At 37.4% G+C, this 19,545-nt stretch overlaps 2 protein-coding genes across 2 annotated transcripts; both read right to left on the reverse strand.

Annotated features, from left to right (window-relative positions):
- Window positions 1-296: 296 nt before the first annotated feature.
- Window positions 297-4,517, reverse strand: trmt10a (tRNA methyltransferase 10A). Its single transcript, XM_026266624.1, has 8 exons — window positions 4,432-4,517; window positions 3,576-3,756; window positions 2,999-3,161; window positions 2,725-2,796; window positions 2,549-2,623; window positions 1,190-1,339; window positions 824-929; window positions 297-715 (listed from the first exon to the last, which is right to left on the reverse strand). Exons 2-8 carry the CDS (start codon window positions 3,740-3,742, stop codon window positions 447-449), a joined length of 1,002 nt encoding a protein of 333 aa, XP_026122409.1. The 5' UTR covers window positions 3,743-3,756; window positions 4,432-4,517; the 3' UTR covers window positions 297-446.
- Window positions 4,518-5,634: 1,117 nt separating this feature from the next.
- On the reverse strand, window positions 5,635-15,567 carry LOC113105528 (uncharacterized protein C4orf54-like). Its single transcript, XM_026266626.1, has 2 exons — window positions 10,663-15,567; window positions 5,635-8,022 (listed from the first exon to the last, which is right to left on the reverse strand). Exon 1 carries the CDS (start codon window positions 15,056-15,058, stop codon window positions 10,682-10,684), a length of 4,377 nt encoding a protein of 1,458 aa, XP_026122411.1. The 5' UTR covers window positions 15,059-15,567; the 3' UTR covers window positions 5,635-8,022; window positions 10,663-10,681.
- Between the last annotated feature and the right edge of the window lie 3,978 nt (window positions 15,568-19,545).

Consider the following 19,545-nt stretch of genomic DNA (forward strand, 5'->3'; position numbering starts at 1 on the left):
TGCAGAGTCTGCTTCTTAGTTAGTCAAAAGAAAAACAAAAACATTACTTAGACATTTTTTTTAAATATTGCGATTTTAACAAAAAATTTACCAAATATACACTTCAGTAATCGGTATAAATTTACAGGATAAAAATATGAGCAGATCAGATATTAAATGTTAACAATGAACAAAAAGCTCATTGTTATAAAATAAGAAGTTTGTAATTTTTTTTTCATAAGATCTACACATTATTGATTGTTGTTTATTTTTAAAGGGAAAAGGTAAAAAAAGGAGGGCAATTATTGTCTTTTTTCATTATTATTAATATATTTTTTTCTGTCATGAAATTTGTTTCAACAAAACATCTTCAAGTCCAAACCTTTGCATGAAGAAGCATCTCAAATCTGAAACTGAGATTTTTTTTTTTTTTACATTTCCGAAAACATTAAACATCTTAAATATCTCTAAGCCGTGTTTCGCTCGCTGGAATCTGACTGGTTTAGCACAGGTTTGTGTTCTTCCTGTTTGCTTTCTGATTGGTCCTTTGATTCCGCGCTCTTTTCTGAGATTGGCTGTTCTGTGTCCGAGTCTTCATCAGAGTCTTCCTCGTCATCGCCCTCTCCGAGCTTGTTCTCCTGGCCCACTGGCACAGCTCCCTTCCTCTGTGGCAGCACGGTAAAGAAAGCTTCCTGCCAGTCTCGTTTCTCCAGGAACGCTAGCATGATCTCAAAAACTGTGGCAAGGGGGGAAATGACTGGTTAATTTCTTTTAGGAAACTTAAAAGTAGTATATGACAGAGGAAGTGTCATTTGAATGGATATCTAGAGAGAGGGGATCTCACCGTGATTGACGGCCAGCACCTTGCGGCTATTCATCTTGACGAAACTGCCCAGCGGAAGCTGAGCATGAGCAATGCCAAGCTCTTGGGCTCGATTAAATGTGATTCCCTGTAATAAAGCATTTGAATTCCCCAAAAAACAGAAGAGCTTAGGTGAAGCTTTTAATGACCTCAAAAAGAACTGATGACATGTGCCACTGTATATTAAGCTTTATCTAATTGCAAGCAGAGTAGTTTCGTTAGATACAACATCATGATCTGAATGTAAATATTACGTACCTTTGTACCTTATTCAACCCATACAAAAATACATATTTATACCTTTTGAAAGGTTTCTCGCCAGTAACAGTTTAGGGTAGTTCTTCTCACCTTATGGTGGTTGTGGTCCACCAGACCTCCAATCACATAGGCTTTGGCCTCATCGAGTTCTTGTAGCACATTGGGTGAATCAGAGGTGAGGTAGACTAGGTCCTCCTTCTTCATGATTTCATGAAATGCATCAGGCTTGAAATGAACATCCTACATCACATTGAAATTAAGATGAGATGCTTTAAAGGCCATGCTTTCCATTATCCAACATCCACAGCTCAGATGTGCTCATTCTTTTGCTGCAAACTTTGACTCGTGATTTGTGCTGAAGAACTAATGAGTTTTCTTGTGTGGGTAGTGATGGATGGGCTCAACGATGTACAAAACATTGTCCAAACAAAAGCATTTTGTTTATTTGTACAGGGACAATGCACAACAACAGTGTTGTGCCAGAATTAGCTATAAAGCTAATTTGCATCTGCATTTGAATTGAATTACACATTTATTGTAAATCCTTGAAAACGCCAGTTGCAGATATATTACCCTGGTCTTAAGTCGCTTGGGTATATTTGTAGCAATAGCCGAAAATACATTGTATAGATTTTTTTCATGCCAAAAATCTTTAAGATATTAAAGGTGCTGTAGGGAACTTTTGTAAAAATATAGTTTTTACATATTTGTTAAACCTGTCATTATGTCATGACAGTAGAATATGAGACAGATAATCTGTGAAAAAAATCAAGCTCCTCTGGCTCCTCCCAGTGGTCCTATTGCCATTTGCAGAAACTCCATCGCTCCCGGTAAAAAATAACCAATCAGAGCTGCGGTCCGTAACTTTGTTTGTGTTCAAAATGTAGAAAAAATATATAATAAGCGAGTACACCATGAATCCATTTTCCAAACCATGTTTTTAGCTTGTCCTGAATCACTAGGGAACACCTATAATAAGTGTTTATATTGGGACTATTTTAGATTGCTTCGGGGGTACCGCGGCGGAGTAACCCAGTACCTTTGTGATTCTTCATAGACATAAACAGAGAGAAGTAGTTCCGGCTACGATGTTCTTCCGCAAGACGCAAGCAGTTCTGTTTATTAACCGCTAGAGCGTCAAAAGTTCCCTACTGCAGCTTTAAGTAAAGATCGTGTTCCATGAAGATATTTTGAAAAATATAAAAAATATAACTTCATTATTGATTAGAAATATGCACTGCTAAGAACACATTTGGACAATTTTAAACATATGCATTTTTATATACACAAGCCAAAAATATACACTACGAAAAAATATTGATTAATTTTATTGTTTTTTTTCTTGCTAACAAACAGCAGTTTCACAACAGCAAATCACATTACTGTCAAGGGACATTACAAACGTTTGTAATATTTCTTATTAGTAATGTCATTCATTTCACATCTTACCTTCCAGTTGAGCCAGCCTTTGTTAATTTCGTCCATGACTTGCTTTAACTGACCACCATGACTTGTAAGGTAAAACTGAGAATGTGAAACGACAGTGTTAACTGAACGCTCACCTACTTTTGATCTTAAAGATCACATTTTTATTTTAATAACATCTATTTGAAGGAAACACTTGCCTGTACAGGATGCAGTGTGCGTCTGTTCTCAGCATAGCACCTTTGAATCTGCTTGTGAAGTTTCTTTACATCCTACACATTATGAAAACAATGTTAGCTTGATTCAATTTAGAGACTGGTGAGCTTTAAAGATGTAATTCTGTGTTTTGGGTTGTCATATATTTTATTCTGTTAATGCATGGATGATGCTTCATACACATGTATTAAACTGATGACTTTTACTGAAGTTGGTGTTATTATAAAGGCAATTGAAAAGCACTGGGCTTCGTCTTACCTTGAGCACCATGAGGTTATCAAAGCTGCAGTCTACGACCAGTCTGAGAGAGCTGGGCTCAGCCGACCTGCGCAAACGCTTCTTCCCTGTCCACTCCACTCCTTCTTCAGCCTGCGCGTGTCTCTCCAGTTTCCTCTGCTGTTTTCTCTCTTTCCGCTTCTGTCTTTACATAAACAAGTGAGAACTAAAGCACATATTAAATTAAAAAAGACTATCAGCAGGAACTGCTTGACCATGTAATAACAGAGAAACATTTTATCATGCATTTAATCTTTCTGAATGCTTACTTGCGGTGTTATCTTTTATACGTTATACATTTTTAAATCAAATATTATTGAAACAAAGCTAAAACAAAACAAATATATATTACATGAAAAAGTACATAAAATGATAAAAACTGAAATAAAAATGAACCAAAACTACATAAAAATATTACAAAGAAATTAGGAAAAATGACAAAAGCACATAACCAAACTAAAATTAAGTGGAAACGTAAAATATACAAATAAAGGTAATTCAAAACATTAACAAATAATATAATTGTATATGTAAATAATATTAAATTGACACAGCTTACTTGCGAAGTTCTCTCTGTTCTTCCCATTGTTGACTCTTAAGAAGTCTCTTCCTCTGTCTTTTAGACAGCGTTTCAGTTTCTCCAGTCTGTTCGGTCTTATGTTCATTGTTTGCACATTCATGGCTGCTCTCCTGCACAGCAGATGTCTCGGCAGTATCGGTGGCCATTTAGTGTGAAGATCCTGGATCGGCAACAATGAAACAAATACTGATTTTTATTTTTAAAATTCAAAATATTTGGATATCTCTATTTGATTGCATAAAAATGACTGACAAGAATGTTGTTGAAATTCATAATTTATGTGGCCTTGAAAACTTTTTAAACACACTGGTGTGGTCAGTGAGTGAATCTTTAACGGGACAGAAACGGTATGGATAGTGTTAAATGAATCGGTATTCCAAACGACTGCTCAAACAAACGAGTTAAACGCAACAGACAGACAGACAGACAGACAGACACAGACACATATATATATATATATATACACACACACACACACACACACACACACACACACACACACACACACACACACAGTTGGTTAAATTTTCGACACAATCTCTAGTCACCATACGCGCGTTTTATTGTGACTATGATACCTAAAAACAGTTTTTTACTAAAGGCGGCAGCTCACAATCTTAATGTCACTTTCCCCTGCAGCATCATGAGTTCATCAGTCATTTTATTGTATCAAGGAATTACTTCCATATTACTTAAAATGCAACCCATGTTAACGTAACATAGCTACATATCTGTCAGAGTATGTCTATTAAATTAAGGCAGAATATCATTAATGTCTGATATAACAGAGATAACTGTGAATAGCAGAATTACAAATATGAAAGATCAAAACTACCTCTAAACTGCTGTCTTTGCACTGCAGCGGTGCTTTCATCTCACGTGCGCTCACAAACTGCGTCATTTAAAAAGCGACTCGTTCAACGTGGGCACGTCCGCAGTTCGCCATGATGATGAGGTCAAGTAAGGACGCTTTTCTGAAGGAAGGCAATATGATGTGAATATTCTGTATAAATATACACTTACTTCAAGCTCACACTGACGAATGATTTAATGGTATATAATATATTATCTAACAAGACACGTATTGACTAGCCTATGTTTATTTCATTCCAAAGAGAATTAAAACATCCAGAGTGAAATATATATTTAACCGAGAGGTTTTGTAGAAAGTTAATCAATATACAGATATTGTGAGGGGAATGTTTTTTTAATGCAAAAAAAAAAAAAAAAAAAAAAATATATTTTTTTTTAAATGTAAAAAACACGATAATTTAATTGATTACTTTTTTACAATTAAAATGCTATTTTTTAGCAATTTAATTATTAAATAAAATATAATTTAATGTAGCAAGGAGTCTTTGCCATTATTTAGGTTGTTTTATTTGCTACCTACTGCTGTGGTCTACAAGAAAAACAAAAAGAAAACTGTAATGAGGACATCTAAAAATATGTTAATAGAAAAAAATATTATATTTAGTGAATTAAAATTCAGAACACTGCTTTGAGAGCATGTCTCCAGAGTAAAGTTACCACTAATATTTAAGTTTACTTCCTAGCAATGTGTGACAGACCTTTAACTAGACTATCACCTTTCACATTAGCACTCTGTAACATGTATTTGCATATGGATTTGTAGCTTCCCACATATTAATTCTCCTGATCATATGGCACTTTATATAGACGTTCAAATATATTGGTGTCAGGGAGCTTAAATGCTTCTTAATATGCTTCTGAGCTCCACTATGGTTGGTAAAAATACTTTGTACAGCTGACAGATAGACAGTGTTGGCAAACAGTTTTAGGAGTGGTTTGCTGGAGCCATTCTTTTAATGCCATTATGCTTAGTAACAACTACTGATATGGGCTAGTGAACGACGCCCACCTGCAGCACTCAGTGGAAAATTAGCACATTATATTTAAAAAATTGTGTGTTGATAGGTGCTTATATTTCTTGTTGGACAATTAGCATTCTAAAAAAAAAATATAATAATAATAATAATAATATAAACAGCAAGAATAAGAAACAACAACAACAAAATCATGATATCAAGAAAAATGTTTTATTTTTCCTGTAATGTTAAATCAGATAACATTTCTCCCTGTTTGCATTCCTCTGTTTTGAATCTCAGTCTTTATTCTTTCTAAAACGCTGTAATGCGTATTCTCATCCAATATGTCGCCTGTCCATCTTCACACATACTTCTAACCATTGCAACATAACTTAGTCATCATTTAAACATTATTTATCAGGTGTAGCTTTTAAAACAGTGATTGCTTATGATTAAGTAATGGCCATTAAAGGAACATTCAACTTTCAGATGTTGTCTTATGACATTAAGTGACTCCTGATTACATCACTAGGAGCTCTTTTAACATATTTTGCACAGACCAAACAAAACCAACATACAGAGCACATACCAAACAAATACATTTTCACATATTTATGCCGTTGTGTTTCACAGATTAATATCTTTTATTTTTTAAATACCTTTGAGAAAAGTTAGCCTTTACAGTGAATTTAAATGTGCTGAATGGTATTAATCTGAAGACAACGACACACCAAACGTTCTTAATGACAGCTTAACGGACTGGCCAGCAGCTCCAACAGCTGAAATAATGAATGAATTCACAATTATACAAGCTATGTGCATCAAAAAAAGATAAAACAGAGGATCCAAATGTATTGCCTCTGTTATAAAAAGGTTCAGAATAATGTTCAAAAAATATTTGGAGAAATGTAGCATTACGTCACTTCTCACCATTGAATGGGTGCTGTCAGAACTAAAGTAAAAAAAAAAAAATCATAAAAACTTGACTATACTCCACAAATTCTGACGGCACCCATTCACAACATGATCTACTGTTTTGCATGTGCTGCAATGTAAAATTTCTCCAAATCTGTTCCAATTAAGGAAAAAAACTAATTATTATTAAAGTACATTGTTAGTAAATTTTCATTTTGGAGTGAACTATTATTACTGTAATGAAAATGTAATATATCTTAAGAGATATCACAAAGTTATTAGATTTCAGATTACACTTTGACTGAAAGAGAAATCACACATTGAAAATAAACAAGTATACTGTAGTTTAAAATACCCTGCATGTACAGATTACTCTTTTGGAGCTGAGGTACAGCTGATTTTTCCTTTAAAAAAATACCTTGGTGATTTGATATGACACGAAACTGGTTGTCTGGTTGTGTTTTGTAGAACAGTTTCTTTACTCAAAATACAGTAAAGTTCTGCTAATATCTGTCATTTCTTCACCTGAAATCAATTCACCTGACCTTGATCCTGTAGCACTGAAGCCGAAAGGGATGAAACTGTAATACCAAATCAAAATGAAATGGTAAACACATTCTCTCACACACCTACACTATACCGGTACTGTGAGGTAATAGAGGAACACAGTCCCCTAAAACCATTCACCACATCAGCCACACATTTTTGTGTGTTTTAATGAGGTGGTTTATTCAATACCAGCAGAAAAACTACCTTAAAAAACAATATATATATATATATATATATATTATATATTGTATGAAATATATACAATATAAAATTGTAATGCAATCCATTCATTTCACATAACACCTCTCAAGAAAGAGTGCTGAGATTCAAGGTCAGGAGAAGAGCTTCAATCAAGGAATGATGGATAGAAGGAGAACTTTTGGTGTTTTATATAGAGAACCTGTTATCAGCTTTAACAACAGTATCAATTTACGGTAAGTGCCTGTTTATAATGGAGACGGTTTTTATCGATATATCCTGATATTGGATTTATAATTGTGTATACACACATTAGCATTTTTTTACATTTGGATTTCATTTAACATCATCTAATGCTCACTCAAAATTAGTCTTGAAAAAAACACACATCATTTAATAATACTGTTCAATGAAATATTTACCAAATCTCAAAATGAATATAAATTCATACTGTATGTTAAACTGGTGTGATGCCTAAATCCACTTTAAGCTTTTAAAATTATACATATTAGGCTTTTATTTTCAATTTATTTAGATAATAAAGTTGCTTACTCACCAGTTGACATCCATAGCATGAAAATAATGATCATGAGAATTGTATAATCTGTGCATCCCTAGCTGTTGTACTTTGTATTTGACTGACATTATTCTGAAGGTGCTTAAAGTGATTTTTTACAGTAACCCATACAGTTAATGCGTTCTTTGAAAAAAAAAAAAATCCAATGCAGAAAAATCCATCCACTTCCACAAAGATCTGAGAAACAGACAGAACAGTTTACTAACACAAAATGAAGTGAGTGGGAAAATGAGCAGAAACAAGCGGCCCACAAATAATAATGCGATTTCTCGATGAAGATGATGAAGGAGATTCCAAAACATAGTAAATGAGTTCAGCCAAAAAACTAAATCAGTGAAAAGATGGCGTCATGTGGCTCCTGTATAAAACAAAACAAGAATGACATTAAAAACTACATTTACCATCAGCATTCTTCTGTGAGCGATGCGAACACAGTTATCAGTTAACAGGTTAGTTTTCAGGCCGTGCTCAAAATCAAGCATGATCTTCAAGTGTCTCTAAAACCATCCGCTAGCTAATAGCTGGATTATAGGTCATTAAAATTTTGCAGTTCTGGCATCTCATATTTCTACCCTGCGCCGTGCGATCGCACACCCACTGATTTGTTTGTATAATATCCCTCAGGCAAAGCTTCTGGCCCGCCTCTGGGTCTTTCCCTTTAACATAAGGCTGTCCTATAAAAAGGTGACCTGCCTGCGGCCCAAGCATCTCAGGACGAGGAGTCTTGATATCCAGCAGCAGCTGGCACAACACTGTATCAGCACAAACACATGCCACAAACTGGCTGACCTTTCTCTCCTCCCACTGCTATGCCAACAATGCCACGCCTCTTCCCTTCTCCCCACGGACAGACGCCATGCCACCCTCTCATCTTAACACTATCCATACCATAGACATACAGTAGCTCTTGAGGAAATAGAACAGTAGTTGTGTATTTTGAGGGTGCTATTTTATGACTGCAGCAGGAGACATTAACATAAAATGATTTGTATTTATACTCATATAAACAAAATAGTATATGCATGGTACACTCTCAGAAAAATAGGTACAAAGCCATCCCTGGAGCTGTACCCTGAGATACAAAAGCTAAAAGCAACATCTTTGTACCTTATTTACCCCTAATCGGCAGCTAACATTTACTCAGTAGTATTTTAAAAGTACATATTAGCACTTTAAATGTACATATTAGTACCTCAAGTGTACATTTTAGTACCTTTTAATAGGAAACCACCCTTTTGTCAGTCTTTTGTACCTTTTTTTCTTAGAGTGTAAGGTTCATATCTTAATTACCATTAAAAGGCATACAATGTACTTTAAAATTACATATTAGTAGCTTTTGAAAGGATACTGCTCCAGTTTTGTGCCTTTTTGCTCTGAGAGTGTATTAGTGTAAAGCATATAACTCCTTAGTTGAACTTATTTATAAGTTGCAAATAGCATTAAACAAAATATTCCTGAATAAAAAAATTCTAAACAGAAAAGTTTGATAAAACACTCTCAGCTGTTACTTGGTGGCACCTTTTCACAAGGTACACCTTTGTTCCTTATTTACCCCTAAAGTGTGGTGCATAAAAGAACCTTAAAGGTACATATTTGTACCTTTTGAAAAGGTACAACCTCATTGACAGCTTTTGTACCTTTTTTCCTAAGAGTGAATAGAGAAATAAAAAACATTGTGGCAATGTGGGTCCACCGAATTCTGTACGATGACAGTTAGTCAAGGTTATGTGTCCGATTCTAACTCATAAGCCATATATACACTGAATGCATTGCAAGATTGTAAGCTTTCACTGTTAGTTTGTACAGAATCATCTGCAGAAGGCATAAATGCAACACTCTTAAAAGAGCAGCTGGCTTCTGGCTTTCAACAAGGCATGGGCCTTATTCATTGCTTTTTTATTTTTTTATTTCTTCTCGGTTAGTAAGTTGCTATCTTAGTTTTGACTGCTAAAGTTAAGTAATTAAAATTAAACTACACAATGGCAATGTTATATCTACAGGTAAATCTTATTTTAATAAGATGAAATATTAAAACACTTTTTTTGGCTTATAAGACTCTAAGAGAGAAACTTGTATGACTTTTTTCTTCTTCTGCAGAACACAAAACTATTTTAAAGAATGTCAATATAAAATGTCTTTTTTTTGTCCATACAATGAAAGTCAAAGGGGGTCTAATGTTGTTTTGACAAAAACAGTTCTTCAAAAGAAGACCATTATTAGCTGCAAGTAATATAAGCAGACACTTAAACAGGTGCCCCACAAATCAATGTCATTTTATATTTAAAAAAGCAATTAAGATTAGATTAAACAGGACCCCTTGTGACCAGGAAGAACAAAAAAGCACTACAAGGAAACAGTTATAGCTAGATGTGACCAACACATTTCTGTTACATTTATTGTTAATTTGTGGTTATTTATTGTACATTTACTGTTAATTTATTTTTTGGTCTTTTATTTTTAATTTTTTGTTTTGTATTTGGTTTTGAATGAAATATCAATATTGAATGAAATACTACATGTGAAAATGAAAAAAACTTTCATTTATCCATATGATCAATATTGCCTAACATTGTGTTCTGGACTGAAACAGTCAAATAAAAGCAAAATAATTTCCCCAACCTGGAATAGTTCTTTATAATAATTTCAGATAAATCATTTCTATGGTCTTCTTGAATTAATTATATACAATGTACGTATATACTGTAAAACCCTAAAAAAGTTTTAACTTACTGTAACAAAATACTGTAACCGATTTATTCCTGTAAAACATTTTAAAGATGATATTCAAAAGATTTAAACAAAGCCCTAACAAAAGGTTGGAGAAATAAAAACGTAATAAATAATAATAATAAAAAAATTTCTTATGGATCTTAAGTCATGTTGTCTAGCTGATTATATACATTAAATATATATTAATTTTTTTTTTTGTTTGCACTAACCACTATGACATTTTTTTTTTGCATGCAAATATGATGAAAAATATATAATTTGCACTTACGCTGTAGGTGAGTGGGGTTTTACCTATGCTCCACCACAAAGCTCATGGTGGTGCCATCGAAGGAGGGGGGAGCGATGATCCTTGGCCCTTGCTGGGAGGTGATGCTGATGACAGGCTGCTTGCTGTTGGCCAGCCTGCTGGTTTTAACATGTTGAGCCATGGAGGTTGTTTGCGACAGCTTTCCAGATGGCATATAATAAGGGCTCTCCATGTAAGCTCCATCCTCCTGCTGTCCCATGTGCGAATGGGATTTATCCCCATCATCTGCTTCTGACTGCATAGAGAGCTGGGACGGAATAGTGCGTGCGGGGATCATCGCGGTTGGCATGTATCCCGGGTAAAACATGTAGGTATGGCCGTAAGCTCCCGGGCCGAGAGCGAGAGGGGATATTGGCATTGGGACAGGGGTCATGGGAGGCTGCTGTGGCATGGGGACGTCCACAAACTGCCCGGTTTCCGGGTCAAAAAAACGCCTGGTTGATGGCTGCACCGGAGTGTCCACCAAGTAGTAGTTTCCCGTGGTGGGATCCAGCAGCATCTTTCTTTGGGTTGCCTGGAAGTGATCTGTCGGGATGGGGGAGGGTTGTACTGTAGGGGAGAAGCAAATGAATTGAGGCTGCGCAGCTTGCATTGGGACAGGCAGGGGTGTGTGGTAAATAGCAGCAGAAGGGGTATCTGGGGACCGTGTCTCCATCACAAAAGATGAACGTTTTGGTGACGGATGGCCTCTGGTGTCACTGTGAATCAGGTAAGAAGGCGGACTGGCTGTTTGGGCTTTACCTCCTCCAGTTGGGATTGTATAAACAGCTGTTTTGCCCAATCCAGACATGGTTGGCTTTATGGCAGGTGTTGCATGAGGCTTCACTGGTATGGTTAGGTAGTTCTCCGAATCTGCTGTGGAAGTGAACTGCAGCGGGGCAAACTCAGTCTCACTGCCGTTCGGCCGCTCCCGCTCTTCTAGTACACGCTTTGGCTGCGTTATCTTCAGGGAAACAGGTATTTTCTGAGATTTAGGTGCAACACCCTTGGAGCTCAAAGTCGCTGGTGATGCAACGTGCGTTTGCAGTGTCTTTGTAGCTAATGGTTTCTGGCTTATGTTCTTACACGGCATTGCTGTGAGCTGCATTAGCGGTCTAGGGCCTTTTTGATCTTCCCGTGCGATCGGAGTGCTTGATGACTTGTCATCTTTTTGAGGTGGCATCTCATTCAGGTTTGAGTTTGAATTTTGTTTTAGCAATCTAGCAGCTGGAGTGGAGCTAGAAGTGCTTTCCTGTTCGTCCACGCTGTGTTTCTCATTGGTGATGAGCGAGAGCACGTGGCTGTCCATTATCGGCCATGGTTCTGTTTTTCTCTTCCACTCGTTCTTGTCAAAAACATACAGCTGCTCCATCGTTTTGACAGCAGCTTGCAATTTTTCCAAAGCAGCCTGGTTGGCCATTTTGGGTTCGCCTTTCTTCTCGGCTGTGTCGCTCGATTTATCTTGTTTTTGTGTGCTTGTTTCAATTCTCACTCCAGCTGGCACTTCTTGCTTTGGCAGCCTGTTAGCTACAGCAACGTGAGGGGAGGACCTGTCTGTCTCAACCATATCCTCTGGAAATCGTCTCTTGGGGGGCTCTATTAAATTTCCGGATTGCTTCACATTGCTATTTGTATTCACAGACTGGCATTTAATCACTATGGGTGAAAGAGAGGCTGAGTTCAGATAAGGACTCTGCTTCAATGTCTTGTGCTCTCCATCACAAGTCGAGTGGCTAGATTTGTTGTCGTTATCTAAAGACACAAAGTGATATGAGCTCTTAACCAGTTTACGCACGTCTCTAACCTGGTGAATAGGGGTCTGTAACTTGCCCTTGTTATCTCTAATGTCTCTGACTATAAAGTGAGGCACTTTGTCAGACGACTCACCCTTGAAAGCCACTGCGAGCGCCTGGCACCTGTTGTCCTCAGCTGTCTTGCAGCCTAAATTGGGAGTCAGTAGCTTCGCGATATTGAACGGGTCGCTTTTGTTGTCCCTAACGCTCCGCAAACTTATTTTGATTTCTGGCGATTTCGCTGTCACGGCGCTGCGTGTCGCGTCGGACACATAGAGCGTGTCTGAGCGCCACTTCAAAGCCTGATCGCGCGCGGAGGTATTCCCACTCGGCGGCGGTTTCCTGAGATCCCGGTCCGCGGACGGAAGCTGTATGCTTGGCACAAACAAATGTGACATTTTGGTGTGCTTGCCGCTCGCCGAATCGACGCTGAAGCTGGTTTCCCCCGGACACTCGCGGAGCGGTTTCTCCTCAGGAGTTTTGTCGTTTTTATGTTCCTTTTGAAACTCTAGCTCGCCGTCCCTCCACGATCTGAACGCGCTATTTTGGCTTCGAAGCAGCGTGCTTTTGGATGCTTCGAATGCTCCTTTTTTAGTATCATTCGCCGACTCTAAATTCGTTTCTGATGCACTCGTCAAAGGCTCTTCTTTGCGCCCGTCGTCTTTGGCATCGCTTGAATTACCGTCTACTATGTCGCCCAGATCGTCCACGCAGACGATCGTGAAGTCGGAGTCGGCTTCTGAGAATTTCGAGCTTTGCCTTTGCAGCCCTTTGGAATTTTTCTTGGCCGTTTTCTCTCTGTGCGCTTCGTGCGTCCCGAGGCACGGGGAGGGCGCGTGGTGCGCCTCGCAAATCTCGCCCCTCTCCATTTTGCGCTCCTGCTCGAACTGCATTTTCTTAGAAATGACATTTTTGAGGAGACTCGATGCGAATATGGCTTTCTTGTGTGTGTCTTCCATGGTTTCCTCTGCATTGCAGAGTTGTTTGCTGGCCTCACTCACTTGAGCGCTTGGCAAGGTGTTTGTAACTTCATCTGTGGAACGTGATCCTCCAGTGCTTTCGTTTACAGGCTGCCCGGATTTGACATTGCATCGAAAATTGAGCGTTTCGGTCAGTCTTATGAGGTTACTTTGCCCCTGTGAAAACTTCCCCATGAGCTCAGCCTTTTTTGTGGTAGTCGATGCGTTTTTGCGGCTCATCAAACTGCCGTTCAGTGCAAATATCTCGACTGGGGGCGCTCGCATGCTAGTCAAAGTCAAGCCCGTTATCTCCTTACCGTCCCTCTTTTTGGCGAAATGGAAATTGGATGTGGAGCCTTTATGTGCTGCTAGGTTTTGATCCCTCGCTTTGCCATACTTTAGGTCAACAAACGTGGACCACCTGTTGATTCCCAGCCCATGCTCTGAAGCAGAAGACTCACTAGAAGTACTAAAGTTTATGGCATCAAAATATGGGTACGCCAAACTTTTGAATGCCCTGGCTGTGAGATTGCGCACTTCCTTATCGGCGTCATCCAGTTCGCTCATCGCGCTGGACGCACCGCTGGAATAGTCGTTCACATCTTTGCATTTCAGTTTGCTGCCAAAGTGCAAGCGCCCCGGCACAGCAATGAAACACTTTGCGTTATCACACACATTGTCACCTCTTGCATCCACTCCTCTCAAAACATAGCGGCTGATGCCTTTTGCATGTTCTTGGATGTTGCCTGGCTCATTCACAGCGCGGGAAGTGGCTTTGATTGACAGGTGAATCTGCCCAGCTGCTTTTTTTTGCTTTTTTGACAGGCCCTCATCTGAGCTGGCACATTTGTCCGCGTCACAGAGATTGCTTTCAGGCTTACTGCTGACCACTGCCTCGTTCGCATTAGCCTGTTTGCTTTCTTTTGCACCTATCGTTTCATCACTGTCAAAAGACGCATAATCGACAAACGAGTAGACCTGGAGATCGTCCTCGATATCCCAGCTGGATCCCGTCTCAAAATCGTAATCCGTATCGTGGTCCAACTCCAAAAGCTGGATTTCGTGGGTTGTGATATAGTGCGATTCATCTTCACGGATTTCAGGCGTGCAGTGATCCGAAAGCACCACTGTGACCTCATCATCCGATTCACTTCTGCTGCTCATATAAACATCATTGTATTGTTCATGGTTATTGCTTCCTGTGCTCTGCGTCTCCAAATTTGGGGATTTGGGCTCTTGTTCTGTTTTCTCGGTACAGTCCGTGTGGTTTTTATCGGCTTGAGGTATTTCAGAAGCTGCTGTTTCAAAAGAGCTCGACTTTTCCGCGCATTCCTTCATTGTGCATTCATGTTCAGTAGATTCATTTACTTTTTCAGTGCAAGGTTTGAGCTCTCCTTGTGAATCGCTCATGCCACCAATGCTTTTAATTATTGCCAGTGGACCCGAGTTTTCAAATGTCACTTTCACTGTTTTTGTATCATCAAATTTCAGTTCCAGCAGGTCGTTGATATCCACATAATTTGACTCTTCTTGTGCGGCTATCAGGCGCATATCCCGTTTGGAAAGAAAGTTTTTAAACGAATGGGAGCCTTCTTGGTAGATGAGTGTTTTCTCCGAAGCTGCCATTTGATTTGTTGCTGATAAAGCCGTGGTTGTACAACCTGAAGTATTTTAGGAGAGACACCAGTCCCCAGGAATCCCCACTGCACTGCTTGTTGTCCAGTCCTAGTGAAGTTGTGGCTCTGCTCTGCCTTCCTCACCCGAGACCGTCATTTTACACGCGCACCGGACGTTCACACCACGCGACCTCCTGAGACAAACCACCCTACTGTCACCCTACTGTACGTTCTTGTAGAATATGCCATTAATATTCCCGTATCGATGCAATGCAAAGCGTTAATCTGAAGACACAGGAAGCCTGTTGTGTTGCGCGCTGTTACTTAAAATGCACATGACTGCACATTTAGAGCAGATGACGAAATGCGAAAACGGCTATTTTAGAACCAGGATGTTATGTTCATAGTGTTTTGTTACATACAGCAGACAAGGCTGACTCCCCCGACACAACATTTGTGCTAAAAATGAATCCTCCTTAAGCTTCTCGCTCAACAATGTGCGCTTTTGACGTGTCACCGCCTTAACCCAACAAAATAAATATGTCACTGCCATATATTCGCTCTCAGTCATGTGATGGAAATGTTGACGCTCTGAATGGAGTTACAGTATGACGAATATGAGAGGGATTAGAGATGATGCTTTTCCATAGAAGTGTTGAGTAGTTTAGTTATAGTCACCTATATCTTCACCTATAACAACGTCTTTTTCCTGCCATTATTCAGTGGAAGAATTCGTTTTCATGCATAAAAACATAGTTTTGGAGCGAGCTCAGCACCACAGCGCTGGACAGCTCCTTTGCAGTAAACAATAAGCGTACGCCATTTGTTCTCCAGCAGTAGTCACTCAAAAATGAATTTGTTCTAATTGTCTTTTATTTATATTTTTCACAATTAAACTAAAAATAATGTGCTTTAATTTGTATTCTCTACGTTTGATGGAACATTTGTCGATTTAAAAAAAAAAGAATCGGAAAAAAAGGTTTTTATTTGCCTATGGTGTTTGAGGGAGTGGTCTAATATGAATATTTAATTAAGTAGACATGCACAAGCAATGCAGATTTATATGTACTGTTAATAGTAGTTGTTGTTGTTGTTGTTATGGGGGTTAGAAGCTAAATGTGTTTACAGACACATGCTGTTTTATTTCTAGTCTTCAAGTTTTCTAAGTACCTTATTCACATTCATATTTTCCTTTCCCATACAGATTAAATCTGAGGGGAAAAAAGTCCTGTATATTAAAATATTGACTTATTTTGCTATAGTACCTGAGTGAAGGTTTTACAGTAAAACATTCGTTGAATATTAACATGTTTTATTTGCATATTAATCAGTATTTAAGTGTGGGATTTTTCCATTTGGCAGACAATTTTATCCAAAGCAAGAGCAAATTACATTGCACTCATGGTGCACATTTCATCATATCATTTTTAATATTTATAATAATAATGAGCATAATAGTAATACAGAACATTTACATGTCTGCAGTGTAGGACAATGTCATGTGCTGCAAACTAAGCTCAATAACATATGTTTTACATTGACACAATTAGGTTTTACAATTTACTATACTTTTTGGCAGATTAAAATACAATTTAAATATATAAATAAAAAAAACAAAAAACAGATTGGATACTAAATCCTTTGCGTTTCACATCAAAACTAATTATTTTTAATATGTATCCTATATATCTTCACCAAATGTATGTTTACCTGCTTTTCCATTCTAACTGTTTGGCCAATGAATGTAAAGACTTTTGCTTTGTTTTTGCACCACATACAGTAGAACAAGGCCTGCTGGAGACCTGAAATGTTTCAGACTGGTATATCATGTTTACATTCCTTCAGCAACTGTAGGCTGAATGAGAAGACCACCATACGACTGCCTGAGCCTGAGATCTGACCTTAATATACTAAAGACTAACTCAACACCATCTGCCAAGATGGGATAGCTTCTAGTATGGTGCTATGTAGGTCTATTTGAGTGATTGTTCTTTTATATTTCATACATTCTAGTGTTTTTTTATGAATAAACACACACACACATATGCACACATGCATATATACTGGGCTGCCACAAACAGGGTAATTTTAGTGCGCTATTTAAATGGCTCCAGTCTGCTCCAGTATGTTCAGATACAGTTACATTCAGTGGCCGTATTAATCCAACAGGTGTTAAATCATGTCATCTATTAATCATCAAATGGCAGTTCACACAGTTGAGAGCTGATTAGTTAGACACACCCGAATACAGCTTACATTCTCAGCCAATTTTTCTGGATTCAAGTGTGCTGTAAATTCTCATCATTGGATTGCAATGTCTTAATCTCGAGAGTTTCTTTGTGCACTCGCCAGTACTCTCCCTTCCTGTGAGTCTGTTCACATACCGTCCAATATAAGGACTTCATTTAAAACTTTCAGCCCTTAAGGGAGGTAAGACATCTTTTTTATACCACTTCCTATAAGTCAGTTCACAGCAGCCGTGTTAAGGGTTTATCAGGTGGTGTGCATTAGCAGAATTCAGTACCCTGTGATCTTAGATGGAGTATTTGACTCAACCTGAGTGTTTGACCATCTGTAAACAGTCGTCTATCTCTCACCGCAGCTCTGATCAGAGCCAAGCAGGTGCTTTCCAGCTTGTTCTGCAAACTGATGTCAATGATAGTGAGAATGAGTGTTTAAGGTAAGTTAAGGCCTCTCTGAGGGTCAAATGAACTCCGGTCAATGCAACTTACATGAATTTTCAATAGCCCTTCTTGCAGCAAGTTTGGTAACACTTTATTTTGAGGTGTCTTTGTTAACCATGTTACATGTATGCACTATTATAATAACCATTAATTATGCATATACATGCAAGTAACCCTAAGCCAAACACTAATCCTAACCCTAACCATTTAGTAAGTATACTTAATATTACTCAGTACTTAACAAGGACATCTGAAAATAAAGTGTAACTGAAAGTTTAATACAAATTTATTTCACAAAGATGCATTGTCAGATAACTTAAAAATATATTTCAGGTGGTAACATTTTATATTAGTCTATAATAAAATATATATTAGAAACATTTAACATTTTTAGCAAAACTAAAATAAATATGTATGGCCCTCTGAATGGCTTTTTGGCTGAATTTGAAGTGACTAGTAACATTTTTTTAAAGGTTAAATGATTTTGCAAACAAACTTTTCCTTAGAAAATAAAACATAATACATGAAGTTATAACAATTTTATTTATTGTCTTTCATAATAGTAGAGATAATATCATAACTGGATTAAGTCAAATATGTATTCATTCATTAATCCACCCATTCATTCATTAATTCATAATGATTCATTAATTTTAATTCAGCCTGACTAGTTTGAGTCATATTAATAACATATTAAAATATAATATTATTGATAATAATATATATTTTAATAATAATAAAATTAAACTCAAAATCAACCTAAATGCATTGAGTTGTATTAACAATATTTAAGCTGTATTTTTATATATTTAAGAAAATATATTTGATATATTTATTTTCGAAAATAAAATAATTTAAATAAAATATGTAAAAATACAATCATTTAATTCTTTAAAAATAATAATTAAAATATTTTTACATAATAAAATAAAATATGCCCCACTGAATGATTTTGGATGAATTTTAAGTCACATTGTTTAGAAAATGTAATTATTTTGCACAAACAAACAATATTTTGCTTTTCCTTAGAAACCAGGGTATCTATGTTTAGTTGACTGACAGATTAATTACATTTAGGAGTAGTCATTAATCCTAACAGCTTGGTTTAAATTTGTCCTTCCCTATTGCCCTGTCTGTCAGTGGTTCCCTTCATATGTATGCAATAGTTTAAAGTAATCAACTGCACATTAGCCTTCCTGCCAGAATGCAGCGGTTGTCTGGAGAACTATATTAAGGCTGTCTTGCAACTGAAACTCTGTTTGCACAGAAACTCTATTCTGTGAGTATCCATAAAGAGCCAATGCTCTCTGCCACAGAATGTGTCTGCGATGTGATAGTAAAGGCGACGGACTGGTCTAGTTTTCAGTGTCACATTTCACAACTTTTTAGTAGCTGTGAGATGAGCGTCCACTGTATGTATATCTGGAGCTCTGTAAAACTAATTTACAACATTAAAAGATCAACCACAGTTAATGATCAAACAGTGACACTCTAACCTTTCAGCTTTCAGATCTAATGCAAAAATCAGGTGTCATGTGAATGTTTGTAAGACACTTTTAGTTGCTATATTAACACCAAGTACTTAAAAAAATAATAATTAAAGTGTCAAATATTATTGCTGTTGCCTTAAGCATTAGTCTTTTACATTGGTATCATTAAAGAGCACATTGGTGATAATCTTCTTGAAAATTAAAATAGATATAATGTTGCCGAGTGTCTGGTCTGCTAAGGCACGCAAGGCCTGTGGGTTTCTTACAGACAGACGGAAAGATACAGTAAACTGTCATCAAAACACAAAGTGATGGCAAGAATA

The sequence above is a fragment of the Carassius auratus genome, chromosome 7, assembly GCF_003368295.1.
Source record: "Carassius auratus strain Wakin chromosome 7, ASM336829v1, whole genome shotgun sequence".
Lineage (NCBI taxonomy): Eukaryota > Metazoa > Chordata > Actinopteri > Cypriniformes > Cyprinidae > Carassius > Carassius auratus.